We start from the raw sequence: 21,603 nt of genomic DNA, 5'->3' as shown, positions 1-21,603 counted from the left end.
GCATTTTGTCGAAACTTTGTCTAAAGCATAAATATGGCTTTTATTCACTTTTAAACCTGGTGTTTAATACTGTTATCAAATAGTGGTGAACTCAGGCTAGAAATCAATTGGTGATGAACTCAGGCCGCAAAGCAAGGAGTAAGATTACTAAAGATCACTTTGTTTTCAAGGACTCCTTATTACTGTTGGTAAGATAGTTCAAAGTGATATCTCTGTTTCCATGTTCTTGACTAGCATTTGTTGGAAATTTTAGAGATTCCATGAATGGGGCCATCAATGCAGACGGAGAGGTGCATGCCCCGTGCAGTACAATCGGCTTTTTGATTAACGTTGGATCTGAATGTGGATATGAAGTCATGACATCAGGAATTGGCCCCAGTTTGAATTACAGTGCAAGTGCAAGTACGTGTATTTGTATCAGTCTCTATGAACAAGCATTTGTATAAATGTATGTATGTACATACACATGTACATACATATGTATGTACAAATGTATGTATGTATGAATGTATGTATGTACGTATGTATGGACATATGTACATATGTACGTACATACGTTCATACATATGGACATATGTACATATATATCTACATACATATGGATGTTAGGTATGTATACACATATGTATGTATACATACATATGTATACATATGTATGTATACATACATATGTGTACATCCATATGTATGCATACCATATGTATGTATACATACATCCGCATGTGTAGCCTACATACATACATTTACAAATGTATTTACATACATACAAACATACGTACATATGTACATATGTATGTATGTATGTTTACATGTAACTTTTTATTGGCATTAGGAACCATCAACAGAATCATGATTTTTGTTGCCAAAAAAATGAAAAGATAGAAATCCCAAATTATTTAACGAGTTATTAATGAGTATTGATGAGGAGTCGAGATGGTGAATTGAATGTGATAGTAACAGAAAGTTCATAAACTTGATGTTTGATTTTCATACTTACAGCTACAGGTGTGTAATCCTTGTTAAATTTATTCAACAAAGATTATACTCAACATGAATTCATTTATACACAACAAGAATTTATTCAACACCTGTCTACATCAGATTAGAATAATTAATTATAATTAATTAATTAATTATAATTAATTACTGAGTAATAATTAATATAATAATTATAATAATATAATAAATCTCTTTTAACATGGCTAGAGTTTTAAGGTTTGGAAAGTGTGTGCCATTTTAGTGGTTGTCTTCCCTTTATATTCTCTATCTATTCACTGATTTGTGGCAAATACATTTTTAAATTATTGTTCGTTACAATCAACCAGACCATGTTTACTTTTATACATTTTAGCTATTGCTGAGATCCTTATCGACGTGGCAGCATACGAGCCCTATATCCTATATGGGATGTCAGCCCTTGTTGAGGAATTCATGTCTGGAAATTCCGCTAGATCGTTTATGGATCTTCCCAACTCAGTATTCCGCCCTATGCTTGAAAACTCTTTGCTTATGAACGCCATGACCAGACATTGCGAGTAAGTTTGACACACAGAATGAGCAGTTATCTTCACATGTTTAAAATATATCTCCGTCATAATTAATATTTCATGTGACATCCAATGAAAAATTTCTTAGTTTTTCGAAATATGTTACAGCTGTTAATTTCTCAACATTTTTAAAGATTCATAGAACCAATGGTTAGCTGTATGGAGAGAAAATTGCCAGAATTCTGTCTCACCACACATGAAGAAATCATCACAGAGTATATAGAGCCACTGAAGATGCGGTATTGTACCGGAATTGGTGTGGACTCTGCCCAAGTGTCACAAACTGTCTATAGTGGTAGGCATAACAGCTGTCATTTGGACATAACAAAAGCAAATATACTTTCGGCCAGAATATCATTGTTTAGTTGGTGAGCATGATACTCTGAAATAACAGGAGCCATAAAATTTTTAACAGAGACTAGTTTTTTAATAAAAAATCTTTTGCTTTATGATATAACCAAAAAGTTCGCCATCATTGATTTTTAAACACTACATTCACGTAAGTTTGGCACACTGGGTAAAATATAAGTTTAAAATAAAAAAAAGACAGTTTTTATTTTTGCTTTTAAACTTTTTAATAGTCTAATAATCATAATATATTTGCAACTTGTTCTCGCGGTGCTACCATCTTGTTCAACTACTGCTACCTACCATATATTTGTTAACTAGGTCACATAGTGCTACCGTATATTTACTAACTAGGTCACATAGTGCTACCTATATTTGCTAATTAGATCACAAGCTTTTCCATTTTCTTCAAATTGTTATCTGATGAAAATGTTTTTACACTTACCCCTTTTTTATGCTACTTGTTAATACCTATTATGGAGTTGTATTTTCTTTTATAGCAATGGTTGGAGAGAGAGATGCTTTCATGGATGAAGTTGCCTGTTTTGTTGATCTGACAAACACAGATTCCTTCGAGTTCAACATGGAGAAAATTGAGAAAATGTACTCAGTAAGTAGACTACGAAAAAATGTGTTTCATTTCAACTGTTGTTGTTGCCGGTGGTTTGGTTTTTCAAGCATCGCAATTTTGAGGGTTTTGTGTTAGTAGTGTCTTACTCGTGTCATTTTAGAAATGGCTTAAATGCGTGTCACATGATGCTTCAGTGTAAGGAAAAATTACAAGTGCCAGAAATATAAGTTATTACATTGATGTGACATATGTCATCACTTATATATAAGTGATGATCGGCTAAGGTAAAGACCATATATTTATCACTTATAAACTCTTTACCCCCCCCCACCCGCGCGTGATGATTGGCGTCATAAATTGTACCTCCACTTTAATTGGAGTATTCCAAGGGAAAGGATCTCATTCAAACTATAATATTTTTGAACTGGGCAGGTCTGCAAAGACAACAACTACATCAAATTGAAGCTTGATGTTTTAGCTTTATATTAATATTATTTTCATTCATTCAATGGTGCAAGTTCATTTTTAAGTAGCCTGAAATTCAGGCTTTTCAGCGTGATTAGGAATAAAATACGGTATTCAAAGAGTTAACAGAAACACAGTATTTTTGTTCTTTCCATTAGTGAAATTTTAAAACAAACTTTTGTTGTAGGAAATGTTAAACAGGTGCGACTTTGATAATATATTTTTCCGCCTGACATCAATAGCAGAGGATACAAGAGGTGAGATATTGTCTGAAGTGCAGGAGCTAATCAGGTAAGTATATAAACATATGTGTGCCATAAAAATTTATATAATTATATACTGTCCTAAATTTATAGTTTTGTGTTTTTGCATAAACTAAAATGAAAAATTCTGTGTCTGAATACACTGTGATGTTGTTCTTGATTTGGGTTTAATTCTCTAAGTTTTGATTTATTTTTAACGCATATGACTAACCTGTATTTTGCTCAAAATGTGGGCATTTGTATAAAGTGTTAGCTTGAAAACAATGGTCAGTGAACTGTAAGGTTTACATATCAATAAGGAGTACCATAGAGCAAACCTCAAGCCAGTCCCTCTGATTGCTGTGCTATATTATTGTAGGGTAGCCAGGAGTCCGATGCGATGCGTTGTTAAAGTAGTCGGGGAGCAATGCCCGAGCATTGACATGAGCGCCGTCATAGACAAGATACTTGTGCACGTCAACAGAGCGACTGCTGGCGTGCTCAATGTCGATAAGGAATATTTCATCAGTACTCAACAAGTCGTAAGTGTCTTTTATAATGTAAATTTTGAAAATGCTAGTTTAAATGTAAATGTAAATGTAAAATCATTAGCAAGTAATGGCTAAATATAGTCTCTTTCGCTGCAATTACAATCAAATATTACTTGGTATACAATTATATGATTTCAGTTCGTTTCAGTGTTAGCCTGCATAAATTGGCATGTAGCCTAATATCGTAGGCTATAGACGTACATAGAGTGGTATAGAAACCCATAGTCATCATCTAATGCAATCACCTCCTGGTAAAAATCATCATCATTAAAAATAGTACCAAAATACTATTTTAGCCTTAGTAACTATTGGTACTTATAATGACTTTAGTGCATTTTGTGGCTATGATCTGCTGGCCCAAGATAAGATAGCATTACAATGTACTACATGGGGAGTTTTGACCTTCGAGACAAACGTGTAACATAAATGCTGAATCTTATTTAAATGAATTTAGTTTGCTAAACACATACTTGAAAGAAGTTTTAAGATGTATTTTAGTAAACTTTAAACTTTTAACAGAAATTTTTGCATCGCGAAATGTTTTTATTTTAACGTATAACTGATATACCGTACAACGGATACGGATAACTCTCCATGGCGAGTTCAGCTACGAATCAGTACACAAATCGCCAAATTTTAAGTTCGAGATAAATTATTGTCGATATTGTGGGGCAAAATAAACTAGCCCTAACGAAAAATGAAACGAAGAAGCATCGTGTCGCATAAACTTACGTCCCAAAATATTTCTTAACAGAGATATCGTAACGTGTGGGCATAAGGCTAAAATAACTAGCATGCGCATGAGGTATGCGGTATATGAAATATGCCACTCTCGCTCTGTGGTAGAGCAGCCAGAAAAGAAACTTGTCCATGCATTCGTCATGAGTTCAAATCCATCAAACCACGGAATTTTTATATCAAGATTTTAATAGTCATAACCGGAATGCAGACATACGACAGTCGGAGTTTGAGAAAAGTATATATACGTAGATACACTAGCTGTGCTACCCTACCCTACCCTGTGCTACCCTACCCGGTGTTGCCCGGGTAGGGTAATAGCAAAAAGGTAATAAACTTTTTTTATTACCGGGTAGGGTAATAAAAAAAGTTCGGCGTTTAAATATATAATCCGGCGTTGCCTGGGTAATAAAAAAAGTCTTTGGACAGAAAATTGGTTGGTGTTTAACATATAACAACATTTTCCATTCTATCTTTCAAACTACATATAATGAAAAAAGTGTTTTGTGTGGTTAAAATAATTAAAGAGAAAATAAAAACAGCTGTAAAGGTTTTTAAACTTTGTCAAACAACTGTAACTTTTAGACTTCATATCATGAGAAAAATGTTTTGTGCAGGTCAAATAAATTAAAAAAAAATAAAACAACTATAGAAGGGTTTAGGTATAAATGTGGAATAATTAGCAAGTATAGTAGCTTAATTAAGTCGGGTTTGCTATGATTACAATAAAATATGATTTGGTAATGATGCATTGAATATGAACTGGGAAAACGAAATATAAGTTCTGAATATGTTGAATTGATAATAATAATTCTTGCATAAAAGTGTGTGTGTATAAATAAAGGTTACTGTTCCACCAGAAGATATCCATCAAAACTTTGAATACGATGATACCTCTCGATACTGGTACAAATGTAAGAATGAGATATCGTACTGTGGTGCCTGACCAAACGGTGAGAGAATGGCGAAGCTCTTCCCACAGAGATAATATAATTGTTCACATGAAAAGAATTGGCCTTGACCCAAGATATAGTTATTGAACCTTACGAAAAATATTTCTTAACAGGGGCATCGTAACGCGTGGACGTAATGCTAAAATAATTATTGTGTGCATATGATATACGGAATATGATAACTTCTTTGGTCAATATGCCTTATGTAGCTCAGTGGTAGAGCGCTTGAATAAAATAACATGCGAATGCATTTGTCGTGAGTTCTTATCCATCAAAATGTGGAATTTTAATTCCAAGATTTTAATAGCTATAGATGGACACGCACATACCAACTTTGTGAAATATATATATATATAGAGATGTATATATATATAAATACGTATATATGTATATATACACACCGTAAAACCTGTATTTGAATGCTATTTATGTTATATTGGTATGCTATAATATATCATCTGTATTATTGCACAGAACTATGGCTCAAAAGAGAGAGTGAGCATGTGGGTTGTGGGTGATCCCCACATACGTATCCTGGACGGCTCCAAATTTACATACTGCCAAGCTGATGGACTTACCACCTACTTCTTGTCTGAAGAAGGAACGCGCTTCGAATTAAAAGGAAAGAATGTGGCTGCTAATGAGTTCACTAATGCTACAGTTCTCAAAGAGGTGCACATCCTTTTCATCTTCTGTTAAATATTATTCAAATGGTGCTAGTTTGTTGTTTTAAGTTGATATAAAAGAAAGGTTTGGTTTTATCTTTACTGTATCTCACTGACTAATGCCGACAAATGTAAATCAAGCCATGTAGAAAAAAGAAAGTAAGTTAAATAAAATAATAACATGGAAATTCAAAAGTATTTAAATAGGTTTTATGATATAAGAATGTTCTAGATGTTCTAGAAGACAGCTCAGTTGTTCATGTTTACACATTAGTTTATATATACAAACTAGCTGAATGGGGGCTGAATGCTCGGCATTGCCTAGGAAAAAAAAGTCTTTGCACAGAAAATTTATTTTTATTAAATATATAAAAACAGTTACCATTCAAACTTTCAAACTTCCTATCATGACAAAAGTGTTCTGTGCAGTTGAAATAGATAAAGAGAAAAAATAAAACAACTCTTAAGTTGTTTAAATGTACAGTAAATGTGAAATAACTAGCTAAATTAAGTCTGTTTTGCTACGGTTACAATGAAAAATTATTTGGTATACAATTATATGATTTTAATACATTTCAGTGTAGGCATCGTAAGGCGAAAATATTGTATAGAGTGGTATAGAAACCCATAGTAATTATCTAATGCAAATGCCCTTTAGTAAAAATCATCAAAATTTTATATATGAACTGTACATATTAAAAATTAGTAACAAAACAATATGTTAATCTTAGTAAATATATAGTTACCTACAGTAACTTTAGTGTATTTAGTGGTTATGATCTGCAATAAAATGTAACATTACAGTGTACTAGTGCAGTACGTACCGTAGGGAGTTACCTTCGAGACAGATATATAACATAAACTTTAAATTTAACTGAAATTAATTTAGCTTACGAAACACATACTTTTAGCTAAGTTTTAGGATGTATTTTACTAAATTTAAAATTTGTCATCAGCTAAAGTTTTATCGCCTACATGTAGCCGTTTTCGGTTTTGTTTTTACTATAACTTATAATGAATAACGCTGAAAATCTTTTTCATGCCTTACGAGAGAGACTTTTGTCGTTTCATCGTAGTCACTACATCGATTGCCAAATTTTAATTTTGAAAAGAATTTTGGTTAATATCATATGGCGGAAAAGGAAGTCTAAAAAAATTGACTTTGAATGGGACGAAAAAGCAGTGTGTTCCATATAGTAAGATGAAAAAGTCATAGCAGAGACATCGTAAGCCGATGGTGCACTGTATTAATTAATAATTTAGCGTGTGCAATCGGAAAAAAGATATATACATGTCGTATTGGATAAGAGCAATTCATGTGACAAGAACGGTTTAGCCTTGTTACGCACGCGCTTGTTAGTAGTCTTGTGATTTCAATGTCGTGAGTTCCAATCTTCAGTAGTACGGAAGAGATTTTCTACGGCTAAAACTTTATTGCTATAGCTGGACAGATGAACTACCGACAAACTTTGAGATTTATATATATCAATAAGTGAGGCCTATTTTTTACGTACCTTATAAAATACATGTATTTGCTATCTGTCCTAGAAGCACAGACATTAATTTAGAGTCAGACATTTAGCAAGTTTACACAGTAGATGAAATACTTGCAGTCAGATCTGCTGATCAGTGATCAACCAATTACTGATATCCGCATCTCCGTCAAATAGTAGTTCATCTTTATAGATTCAAATATTAATAGTAACAATAATAATAAAACTAAGAACAGTGATGCTATCAATACTAATACCGTAACACTAATAATAACAATGCTAATAACGCTTATGATAACAATGCTAATAACGCTAATGATAACAATACTAATAACGCTAATGATAACAATACTAATAACGCTAATGATAACAATACTAATAACACTAATGATAACAATACTAATAACACTAATAATAACAATACTAATAACGCTAATGATAACAATACTAATAACGCTAATGATAACAATACTAATAACGCTAATAATAACAATACTAATAACGCTAATGATAACAATAGTAATAACGCTAATGATAACAATACTAATAACGCTAATGGTAACAATACTAATAACGCTAATGGTAACAATAATAATAACGCTAATGGTAACAATACTAATAACGCTAATGGTAACAATACTAATAACGCTAATGATAACAATACTAATAACGCTAATGGTAACAATACTAATAACGCTAATGGTAACAATAATAATAACGCTAATGGTAACAATACTAATAACGCTAATGGTAACAATACTAATAACGCTAATGGTAACAATACTAATAACGCTAATGGTAACAATAATAATAACGCTAATGGTAACAATACTAATAACGCTAATGGTAACAATACTAATAACGCTAATGATAACAATACTAATAACGCTAATGGTAACAATACTAATAACGCTAATGGTAACAATAATAATAACGCTAATGGTAACAATACTAATAACGCTAATGGTAACAATACTAATAACGCTAATGATAACAATACTAATAACGCTAATGGTAACAATACTAATAACGCTAATGGTAACAATACTAATAACGCTAATGGTAACAATACTAATAACGCTAATGGTAACAATACTAATAACGCTAATGGTAACAATACTAATAACGCTAATGGTAACAATACTAATAACGCTAATGGTAACAATACTAATAACGCTAATGGTAACAATACTAATAACGCTAATGGTAACAATACTAATAACGCTAATGGTAACAATACTAATAACGCTAATGGTAACAATACTAATAACGCTAATGGTAACAATACTAATAACGCTAATGGTAACAATACTAATAACGCTAATGGTAACAATACTAATAACGCTAATGGTAACAATAATAATAATGCTAATGATAACAATACTAATAACGCTAATGAAAACAATACTAATAACGCTAATGATAACAATACTAATAACGCTAATGATAACAATACTAATAACGCTAATGATAACAATACTAATAACACTAATGAAAACAATACTAATAACGCTAATGATAACAATACTAATAACGCTAATGATAACAGTACTAATAACGCTAATGATAACAATACTAATAACGCTAATGATAACAATACTAATAACGCTAATGGTAACAATACTAATAACGCTAATGGTAACAATACTAATAACGCTAATGATAACAATACTAATAACGCTAATGGTAACAATACTAATAACGCTAATGGTAACAATAATAATAACGCTAATGGTAACAATACTAATAACGCTAATGGTAACAATACTAATAACGCTAATGATAACAATACTAATAACACTAATGAAAACAATACTAATAACGCTAATGATAACAATACTAATAACGCTAATGATAACAGTACTAATAACGCTAATGATAACAATACTAATAACGCTAATGATAACAATACTAATAACGCTAATGGTAACAATACTAATAACGCTAATGGTAACAATACTAATAACGCTAATGGTAACAATACTAATAACGCTAATGGTAACAATACTAATAACGCTAATGGTAACAATACTAATAACGCTAATGGTAACAATACTAATAACGCTAATGGTAACAATACTAATAACGCTAATGGTAACAATACTAATAACGCTAATGGTAACAATACTAATAACGCTAATGGTAACAATACTAATAACGCTAATGGTAACAATACTAATAACGCTAATGGTAACAATACTAATAACGCTAATGGTAACAATACTAATAACGCTAATGGTAACAATAATAATAATGCTAATGATAACAATACTAATAACGCTAATGAAAACAATACTAATAACGCTAATGATAACAATACTAATAACGCTAATGATAACAATACTAATAACGCTAATGATAACAATACTAATAACGCTAATGAAAACAATACTAATAACGCTAATGATAACAATACTAATAACGCTAATGATAACAGTACTAATAACGCTAATGATAACAATACTAATAACGCTAATGATAACAATACTAATAACGCTAATGGTAACAATACTAATAACGCTAATGGTAACAATACTAATAACGCTAATGGTAACAATAATAATAACGCTAATAATAACAATACTAATAACGCTAATGGTAACAATAATAATAACGCTAATAATAACAATACTAATAACGCTAATGGTAACAATACTAATAACGCTAATGGTAACAATACTAATAACGCTAATGGTAACAATACTAATAACGCTAATGGTAACAATACTAATAACGCTAATGGTAACAATACTAATAACGCTAATGGTAACAATACTAATAACGCTAATGGTAACAATACTAATAACGCTAATGGTAACAATACTAATAACGCTAATAATAACAATACTAATAACGCTAATAATAACAATAATAATAACGCTAATGATAACAATACTAATAATGCTAATGATAACAATACTAATAACGCTAATCATAACAATACTAATAACGCTAATGAAAACAATACTAATAACGCTAATGGTAACAATACTAATAACGCTAATGGTAACAATACTAATAACGCTAATGATAACAATACTAATAACGCTAATGAAAACAATGCTAATAACGCTAATGATAACAATACTAATAACGCTAATGATAACAGTACTAATAACGCTAATGATAACAATACTAATAACGCTAATGATAACAATACTAATAACGCTAATGAAAACAATACTAATAACGCTAATGATAACAATACTAATAACGCTAATGAAAACAATACTAATAACGCTAATGGTAACAATACTAATAACGCTAATGGTAACAATACTAATAACGCTAATGGTAACAATAATAATAATGCTAATGATAACAATACTAATAACGCTAATGAAAACAATACTAATAACGCTAATGATAACAATACTAATAACGCTAATGATAACAATACTAATAACGCTAATGATAACAATACTAATAACACTAATGAAAACAATACTAATAACGCTAATGATAACAATACTAATAACGCTAATGATAACAGTACTAATAACGCTAATGATAACAATACTAATAACGCTAATGATAACAATACTAATAACGCTAATGGTAACAATAATAATAACGCTAATAATAACAATACTAATAACGCTAATGGTAACAATAATAATAACGCTAATAAAAACAATACTAATAACGCTAATGGTAACAATACTAATAACGCTAATGATAACAATACTAATAACGCTAATGGTAACAATACTAATAACGCTAATGGTAACAATAATAATAACGCTAATGGTAACAATACTAATAACGCTAATGGTAACAATACTAATAACGCTAATGATAACAATACTAATAACGCTAATGGTAACAATACTAATAACGCTAATGGTAACAATACTAATAACGCTAATGGTAACAATACTAATAACGCTAATGGTAACAATACTAATAACGCTAATGGTAACAATACTAATAACGCTAATGGTAACAATACTAATAACGCTAATGGTAACAATACTAATAACGCTAATGGTAACAATACTAATAACGCTAATGGTAACAATACTAATAACGCTAATGGTAACAATACTAATAACGCTAATGGTAACAATACTAATAACGCTAATGGTAACAATACTAATAACGCTAATGGTAACAATACTAATAACGCTAATGGTAACAATACTAATAACGCTAATGGTAACAATAATAATAATGCTAATGATAACAATACTAATAACGCTAATGAAAACAATACTAATAACGCTAATGATAACAATACTAATAACGCTAATGATAACAATACTAATAACGCTAATGATAACAATACTAATAACGCTAATGATAACAATACTAATAACGCTAATAATAACAATACTAATAACGCTAATAATAACAATACTAATAACGCTAATGAAAACAATACTAATAACGCTAATGATAACAATACTAATAACGCTAATGATAACAGTACTAATAACGCTAATGATAACAATACTAATAACGCTAATGATAACAATACTAATAACGCTAATGGTAACAATACTAATAACGCTAATGATAACAATACTAATAACGCTAATAATAACAATACTAATAACGCTAATAATAACAATACTAATAACGCTAATGAAAACAATACTAATAACGCTAATGATAACAATACTAATAACGCTAATGATAACAGTACTAATAACGCTAATGATAACAATACTAATAACGCTAATGATAACAATACTAATAACGCTAATGGTAACAATACTAATAACGCTAATGGTAACAATACTAATAACGCTAATGGTAACAATAATAATAACGCTAATAATAACAATACTAATAACGCTAATGGTAACAATAATAATAACGCTAATAATAACAATACTAATAACGCTAATGGTAACAATACTAATAACGCTAATGGTAACAATACTAATAACGCTAATGGTAACAATACTAATAACGCTAATGGTAACAATACTAATAACGCTAATGGTAACAATACTAATAACGCTAATGGTAACAATACTAATAACGCTAATGGTAACAATACTAATAACGCTAATGGTAACAATACTAATAACGCTAATAATAACAATACTAATAACGCTAATAATAACAATAATAATAACGCTAATGATAACAATAGTAATAACGCTAATGATAACAGTACTAATAACGCTAATGGTAACAATACTAATAATGCTAATGATAACAATACTAATAACGCTAATCATAACAATACTAATAACGCTAATGAAAACAATACTAATAACGCTAATGGTAACAATACTAATAACGCTAATGGTAACAATACTAATAACGCTAATGATAACAATACTAATAACGCTAATGAAAACAATGCTAATAACGCTAATGATAACAATACTAATAACGCTAATGATAACAGTACTAATAACGCTAATGATAACAATACTAATAACGCTAATGATAACAATACTAATAACGCTAATGAAAACAATACTAATAACGCTAATGATAACAATACTAATAACGCTAATGAAAACAATACTAATAACGCTAATGATAACAATAGTAATAACGCTAATGATAACAATACTAATAACGCTAATGGTAACAATACTAATAACGCTAATGGTAACAATAATAATAACGCTAATGGTAACAATACTAATAACGCTAATGGTAACAATAATAATAACACTAATAATAACAATACTAATAACGCTAATGGTAACAATACTAATAACGCTAATGATAGTAAAAGGTAATAATTGCAATAATAATAAAAGAGATAATAATAATAAGTTAATAACACAATCAACTATCTTAGTTCAGAAATGATTTAAAGGTGTATAGCTAAGTTTGTCAGGTTTTCGATGACTTTAATATTTTTAGTATTTCAAATAAGATTTTTAAAAAATGCTCTCATACTTTGACAGCACTTTGTTCTTAAGATATTGTTTGTCAACCTGCATATGCATGTATATGCGTATATATGTACTCTCATGTAGACCATTCTTCACAAGGCTAAACAACTCCTGCCAAAATACAAGTATGCGATATGTAAGCCTTTTCCAACAATGTGCAATCTGTTGCTTGTTTTGTAGATATACTTCAAGGTCTGGGCACCCGGGGCGGCTTACACAGATGCATCTGTGCTCAACTATACAATTAAAGACGGAGCTATCAAACCTGCGTTTGATAGCGGAGAGACAGATGTTGTTGTTGGCCAGTTTTCTATCTTCATAGAAACGAGAGACAATGGAAAGACTGTCGTCATTCAAAACGTCAATTCTGGAACATTCATTGCCATTCAGGGATTCAAGTAAGGGAATTTATCTCGAACAGATGCATTTTATGAATGCTAATTGAACGCCAAATAATAACTCAAACTCAGACATATTGAGGCCAAAATAATGAAAAGTTTCTATATAAATCGGACTAAACCTAAATGTTGCAAACAGTCATGTGTAATGCTATCTGTGCTATATGTGTCTACTGCATTACAGTCATGTGTAATGCTATCTGTGCTATATGTGTCTACTGCATTACAGTCATGTGTAATGCTATCTGTGCTATATGTGTCTACTGCATTACAGTCATGTGTAATGCTATCTGTGCTATATGTGTCTACTGCATTACAGTCATGTGTAATGCTATCTGTGCTATATGTGTCTACTGCATTACAGTCATGTGTAATGCTATCTGTGCTATATGTGTCTACTGCATTACAGTCATGTGTAATGCTATCTGTGCTATATGTGTCTACTGCATTAAAGAAGTGCCTAAATAAAGAAAATTTTGAAAATTTTTGGATTACGCATGAAGTAATCAGAACCTGACCAGTGATAGCCTCGTTTCAAAGCGCGTGCAAGCTAAACATAAAAACATGCATCATAGTGATAGATGCATCTGTAATATTTAACAAAACTTTACTCGTGTCATTTTATATAATAATATGCACACTGAAGCTATTACACAGGATTTGCAACAAATAGTCTCAAAGTATAACAAGCAACAATATTAGTTATCTTATTAATGACACTAAAAGATTAAATACTTCATAGAACTTTGCAGATAAAGAAAAATATGGACTCACAATAATCGTAGAAAAGTCTTGAGCTATCGCAGCGTCTGCTCAGTGTGATTGTATTAACATTTTCTTTCGAGAGCTTCTTCGCTGCCGAGCTGCCTCTTTTCTGCCACTAGTCTGGTGATGACCGATCCTGTTTGGCTTTCACCAAGGTCTGGATGGTTCACCCTTCCATTGACGTAGTTACCTTGCATATTATACTTGTTTTTGTGAGGATTTTTAGCTGTTGGATGTCAATATTCTGCCAGTACTTATTTCCTTAGCTTCTAGCTGTAGCTAGAGTCAGACTTTTGCCCTGCCAGAGTTCATAGTTCATTAAAGTTTCAGAAACTAAGCAGATATTTGTAGATTAAAGCTAATTCACCATTGTTATTACTATTATTATTACAATAGTTTATTGTTAATATGATGAAGTTGTCTTCTTTTTTACTGAAGTCATAGTTGCTTGCCGCGGTCTCTTTGTCACTTAGCGTAACTATGGCATACCTTTTCAAATATCTTTCTCTATATACCTGGTCGATGTAACTCTAGCGGAGCAGCATTGTGTAAGCTTCTGTTACAGCGGCAAGGCAAGGTGATGATTTATGTGCATTCAAGAGAATCTATTGTTTATACCGTCATGTAAGACAGCTGTCTGGTCCGTACTTAATCTTCTTTTACCTTGTGAGCCACTTCAATCTCTTAACTTTTAGTTTATCGACAAGAATGTTCAAACTTTATAGGTCAGCGTACTTGTTCTCAAATTACGAAACAAGCAGTATTTGTAATATATTTAATATGCTATGTTTGAGAACACTAGGTAAATACATTTGTTTGTGTTATTATTCATTCATTTGCATTTTAGTGATTTTTTCAACATGGTGATGAGAACATCACGGAGCTATGCCGAGACTGCAACTGGACTTTTGATTGCCGGGTGCGGTTCTTCTGCTGTTGACATCACAGAGCTCAATGCCAATGCTGCAGTAACCAGTGAAAGTGACAGTGAGTATCGACAGAGATTAATAGTTATAAGCAGTAGAGAGTCATGCTGAGTATCAACAAAGAGTAATAGTTATAACCTGTAGAGAGTCACTGTGAGTATTAACAGAGAGTAATAGTTATGACCAGTAGAGAGTCACAGTGAGTATCAACAGAGAGTAATAGTAGTGACCAGTAAAGAGTGAAAGTGAGTATCAACAGAGAGTAATAGTTATGACCAGTAGAGAGTCACAGTGTGTATCAACAGAGAGTAATAGTAGTGACCAGTAAAGAGTCAAAGTGAGTATCAACAGAGAGTAATAGTTATGACCAGTAGAGAGTCAAAGTGAGTATCAACAGAGAGTAATAGTTATGACCAGTAGAGAGTCACAGTGAGTATCAACAGAGAGCAATAGCTATGACCAGTAGAGTGTCACGCTGAATATCAACAGAGAGTAATAGTTATAACCAGTAGAGAGTCACAGTGAGTAATAGTAGTGGTTAGTAGAGAGTCATTGTGAGTATCAACAGAGAGTAATAGTTATGATTAGTGGCGTTACAATAGGTCATGATCAAACTTAAAAAAACATATACTAACAGATTTTACACCTGCAGCAGAAGTAAAAGAATGTTCTAGAATGTTCTAGAATGGTCAAATGATTCTCATGCTTTACAGGCAGGCGTCGCAAAAGATCGACGGTAACATTTGATGAATGCCAAGCAGCCTGTCTTGAAATCCCTGAAATACTTCGGGAAGAGTGTACATATGACTGTTTCACTCTGGAGGACTTACAAGTAAGTTAATATGGCCCCTTTACGATTTCTAGCATTATGTAACTCTATTTTCACAGCCAAAAGATACGATGTCAAGAAAAATCTGCTAAACTGGCCTTACCCTTAAGTAGGTCAATTAAGAGTAAGTTTGGTGAATACCTATCTAATGACTACACCAGGTGACAAGCTAACATCTAAATAACGTACTTGTTTAACTCCTTCACACACACCGTAAATCTTATAGAACAATAAAACATGATAATAATAACAAATTATATCCGGTTTTCATTTATAAACTTTTATAACCAACCTCTAATATGAAAGCATAATTGCAGTGTTCAGATACTGTTGTCTAGATGGCATTATCTGTCTAATAGTGTGTTGTATATACAGTACTCTATATGGCATTATCAGGATAATACTGTGTTGTATATAGTCTTCTACTATAGATGGCATTATCTGGATAATACTGGGTTGTATACTCATACAATACTCTAGATGCCATTATCTGGATAATAGAGTGTTGTATATACAGTACTCTATATGGCGTTATCAGGATAATATCGTGTTGCATATAGTCTTCTACTATAGATGGCATTATCTGAATAATACTGGGTTGTATACTCATACAATACTCTAGATGCCATTATCTGGATAATAGTGTGTTGTATATACAGTAACCTTCCAACAGGCCTTTGATATTTTTGATCTAGAGTCGAAGTTGCAATGATGAATAGCGTGCTATGAACATCAAAATGAGTTTAAAAATAGTTTCCTTTAGCCAAGGTACTGGTCAGTTGAGGACAGCAGTCATGGCACCCATTAATAATAGAGGTCACCAGTCTATGCTCACTAGCAAATGCTAAGACTGCAACGTTTTGCATTCTTTGTTATAGTAGACTCAGCTTTGTAAAACAGCTATACATGGTATTGTACCAATACTGGGCATCAATTTACACTGAGTTTACTGTCTGCATTAGGTTGGGGAAGCTCACAGTGGGGCGATAGCAGTGGAAGAGGTTATTGTTGAAGATGATGTTAAGATAACCATTTGGCTGCCTGATTTGGATGAGACAACAACGGTTGTCGCTCCATCTAGTACAGATGGTACAGATAGTTCAGCTGGCCACGTTTTACTATCCACTACCTGTATGCTTCTCACCTCGCTGCTGCTTGTCCGCTAGTTCCCACAACCATATCTTCCATACGGAGCTAAGCTGCTCGACTATATTGTATTAGTCTTTACTTCGCTATAGCTTTTATAATTAGTGTACTTCTACACCGCGTAGCTTTTGGTGGTTTGCTGTACAATTTCAATTTTTTAAGAACCTGATTTTTCACTAGCTTTACAAGTTCTTAAAGATTTGCTCTAAATATTGTATGACTTTTAAGCCGCTTGTTTTTTATAATAAAGTTTCATTTTTCTTTGAAAGACTTATTCATTCGTATAAGTTCAACAGAGCAGCATTTTGTTGACAAGTCTTGTGTTAACGAGTTTTACTAATGATGTTTTATAACAATGGTTTTATCAACTGATATCTATGTCTATGCTTGTCGCTAGTTTAAATATAAGAAATGTATTAGAAGGTTGATTCGCTATAGAGTGGGTATACAGCAGCATCTTAAAGCAAGGTCACGCAAGCTGTGTGTGGTTATCTAACTAGATTTGGTTAAAAACTCAATCACCCAATCAACTAAAAATATTGGATCGGAAACTTGTTGATAAATCAGTCCTCTGTTAAGCTGATTATGTAACAATTATTGTTTCATTGCAATATTTACTCTAGTAAGGACGGTGTCAGAATGTCTGTCTACCCAAAGCCACGGTGGGAGGTTGAAAAATATCACTTCATCTAGGATTCAAACCCATGATATTCGGCAAAGCCACCTGGTATGCTACCACGCACCAATCATCTCCATTTCTGGGTATTATAGTTATTGGGAAGATACTCATTCTCCGGGCGTTATTGGCACGCCTGACGATCTCACATGGTGCTCCAAACTTCCAGGGTACTAGTAAGGATAAAAAAGCCTGCAGTACTGCGAGTGTAATTTTATTTTATCGCAAACAATAAGCCATTTCAAACACTTTCCACACTAAATATTTTTAGCAATAAGATTTTGCATAAGCTGCGAGTAAATTTGCCAGAGATTGGTCAACTTTTGTTAAAAACCATCAGCTGAAAGGTTAAAGGAAATGTTTGATAAAGATGCAACCAGAAACTTGCCCGTAGGTAGGTTTCATTTTAAACTGATTATGATAAGCCTTCTTCAATAAACCACTTACAACAGACTCAAACACGCAGTAAGCTTGGCTTCATTTCCATCAATGAGCAGTTTCCCTTTTAAATACACTAGAGAATAGTTTTTCTTATCATTGAGATTTGTGTATATGGTGTTAGGGCTGTTAGGCTGTTAGCACTTCACCTCTTGAAATAGCTTCTAAAAAGTGCTGAACGTATTTAGTAAAATATTATATTAAAAACAAATCACAGCAAAATTAATAATATCAAAGACAATGAACCAAAGAATAAATCGTATTCTGTTTCAATTGAGTTACACATGTGTTATTTTTGTCCAAATCTTTTAAGAAAAACTAATGATGTTGTGAAACAATGCAGTTTTTTACAAAAACAATTTTTAAGACATGACTTGCTTATTCAAGGCTTGAATATAGTTTACTGTCAAACAGCTAATAGTATTATTGGTTAACATTCATATTATCTTAAAAATTAATTGTTAGGGTGGTAAAATTGATAGACGGAAAAGGAGTAATCGATAAATTTAGGAAATTCTAAGAAAAGCCATTACTTCAACTTATTAATTGATGGTGACTAGTTGCTTCAAATCAGTCATGTTAGATTACTGATCATCTCAGGTGTAATCTGTGGAACAAGCGAGACATTTTTTTTAAAAAGCAATTTTTGTCATAAGCATAAATTTTTATCAAAACGTAAATTAACACTGTTTTAAATCACAAAGTTAGCTTTTGTGTGATGAGTACATCTATACCTAATATACATTTACTGTATATATGTATATTGTTTTAAATTAATTAAATTAAAAATGAAACTCCGAACTCTAAAAGTTGAGTATATTAAAAGTAGACAGTTTTTACATAACTTAAGTTTCTGATAGCAGCTGCAACGCTGTTTCGCACTTGGCGCTCGTCTGTTTGTTTAAATTCGTCACTGAGAGGTTTTAAGATGACTGAACAGCGGCCACTTAATGCCACACGTCAAACAAGCTTGTACAATCAGCAGACGTGCCTAGGTAGACTTTGTCTCTACAATATCTCTGTGATGTTTTCATTAGTCTAGGTTTCAGGGACCTCATCTCCTGTAACCTGGTAATATTGATTTTCAACGCTTGATGTCTCATTGCCGAATCAGGCACTTCATCTTATGATGATGCAACACGAGCCCAGACTTGTCTCCTTTTGTACCTTTTACTCCGACTCCCTGCTCTAATCATATTTTATCATTAACGTTGCGCTATTTTCACCCTGCAAGCAATCACACTTCGCACTTTTGTTCAGCATGTTCGAAACAAATTTGCCTTATTTCATTCATTAGTCTTTAATAAATAGAATTATAATATTAACAATGACTTCTCATGTGACGCTTTCATAACTCGTTTGTCACATGTGATGACTTATTAACACACACCGAGGTTTTAGATTTAGCCACATGGCAGCGTTCACAACTCTAGCAGAATATGCAACTGAGAATGAGACCATGGACAACAACGGCGCAGAGTTATGGCTGTCAGAAGACGAACAAGTCTCAGGTAATCTATCAAACTTCCTACCACTCTTCATACAACCAAGAAATGGAGGCTATTCACAGATTCTTATGGGTTATCTTCTCCCAGGCGTTATCATTCTTACTACCTTCCTTAATGTCTGTGTTTTTTGTATCCTGATCAAGCCTAGCATGAGAAGCAGCGTAAATGTTATTTTGGCAGCGCTTGCCATTTCTGATACGATGACTGGACTCACGGCTCTACCTTACTATATGTACTTTTACTCAATAGGAAATAGAGCAGATTACGTGCCCTATCACTGGTGCTATGTTCAAAAACTCTGTTCAGGAATTCTGCCAACTATATTTCATACCGTTTCTGTATGGCTGACTCTCACGCTAGCAGTCCAGCGTTACATGTATCTGTGCCACTCACTGAGGGCTAAAACCCTCTGCACGGTTAAACGCATGGTTCGCGCAAGCATTTCCGTTTTTATCATCAGCTTTTTCTTCCACAGCCCGAGGTTGTTTGACTCTAGTTTTGTCATGGTGTCGATATATTCAGACGATGATGGTGACAGGATGGAGACTTGCGTCGAGGTGCTTCAGGATTGGGCTGAATACACCAAAACAGTTTATTTTCCGGTATATTATTGGATACGGCTCGTGACTGTGCATCTTATTCCGACTATCGGACTTATCATCCTCACGATCATCCTCATAGCGGTGATAAAAACCAGCAGCCGCAGAAGAAGACGACTCATACTACAAAATCGCAATAGCGAGTGGAGAAAAGTTCGAGAAGCTAATTGTACGACCCTTCTTTTAGTCGTCGTCGTATCAGTGTTTATTATAGTCGAAGTTCCGATTGGCTCACTGATGCTGCTTACCGTCACAAAAAACCAGAATGAGAATAAAGGAATAAATTTGAATCAAGAACAGCAGGAAATGTTGACAACAATCTTCAACTTTGTCGTACTGATCAGCTATCCTACAAACTTTTTTATTTATGTTGGTATGTCCAAACAGTTTCGCAGTCATCTCATAAGACAAGTGTCGATAAAAAAGTACACTCGTGTAGATACAGAACGTACTCAACAGACAGCAACCAGCAGAGAAAAGTCGAACAGCATAGAGTTACTCAAGTCTATATTCACTGTAACTGCCGTTCCATTGGTAAAACATACTCGAAGGCATTCTGCTACTCCTAGTAACATAAGCAGCAGAAGTACTACAAGTTCAACCAAAGCTCCATCGGTAGTAACAGTGAAACTAGCGGAGGACGTAACTACATCATCAAGTAGTACATTTTCATTGTTAGCGCAAACGAGGTGCACATGCAAGTGCCCAATTTGTGTCACTGAATGTAGTGAGGCCATGAAAACCTTTGGAGCTTATGCTAATGAAGCTATGTAGCCAAGTAGGAATAACTCCAAATGTTTCTTAGCTGTTATATGTAATAGTTACTCTCTATTATATATGTATATATATGTTTTTAATAAGCATACTTGCTGGTGTTA

General features: G+C 32.7%; 2 protein-coding genes across 2 annotated transcripts; both read left to right on the top strand.

Annotated features, from left to right (window-relative positions):
- Positions 1–1,430: 1,430 nt before the first annotated feature.
- LOC137385310 (uncharacterized) lies at positions 1,431–17,679 on the top strand. Its single transcript, XM_068071747.1, has 10 exons — positions 1,431–1,535; positions 1,682–1,842; positions 2,396–2,505; positions 3,119–3,222; positions 3,553–3,715; positions 5,890–6,087; positions 13,621–13,838; positions 15,451–15,590; positions 16,243–16,361; positions 17,321–17,679. Exons 1-10 carry the CDS (start codon positions 1,432–1,434, stop codon positions 17,522–17,524), a joined length of 1,521 nt encoding a protein of 506 aa, XP_067927848.1. The 5' UTR covers position 1,431; the 3' UTR covers positions 17,525–17,679.
- A 2,350-nt stretch (positions 17,680–20,029) lies between these two features.
- LOC137385981 (sex peptide receptor-like) lies at positions 20,030–21,499 on the top strand. The gene has a single exon (XM_068072622.1). The coding sequence runs from the start codon at positions 20,030–20,032 to the stop codon at positions 21,497–21,499; it is 1,470 nt and encodes a 489-aa protein (XP_067928723.1).
- The last annotated feature ends 104 nt before the right edge of the window (positions 21,500–21,603 follow it).

Source organism: Watersipora subatra, chromosome 1, assembly GCF_963576615.1.
Source record: "Watersipora subatra chromosome 1, tzWatSuba1.1, whole genome shotgun sequence".
Classification (NCBI taxonomy): domain Eukaryota; kingdom Metazoa; phylum Bryozoa; class Gymnolaemata; order Cheilostomatida; family Watersiporidae; genus Watersipora; species Watersipora subatra.
Note: the sequence above shows the minus strand (reverse complement) of the source record. Positions and strands in the feature narration are given on the sequence as shown.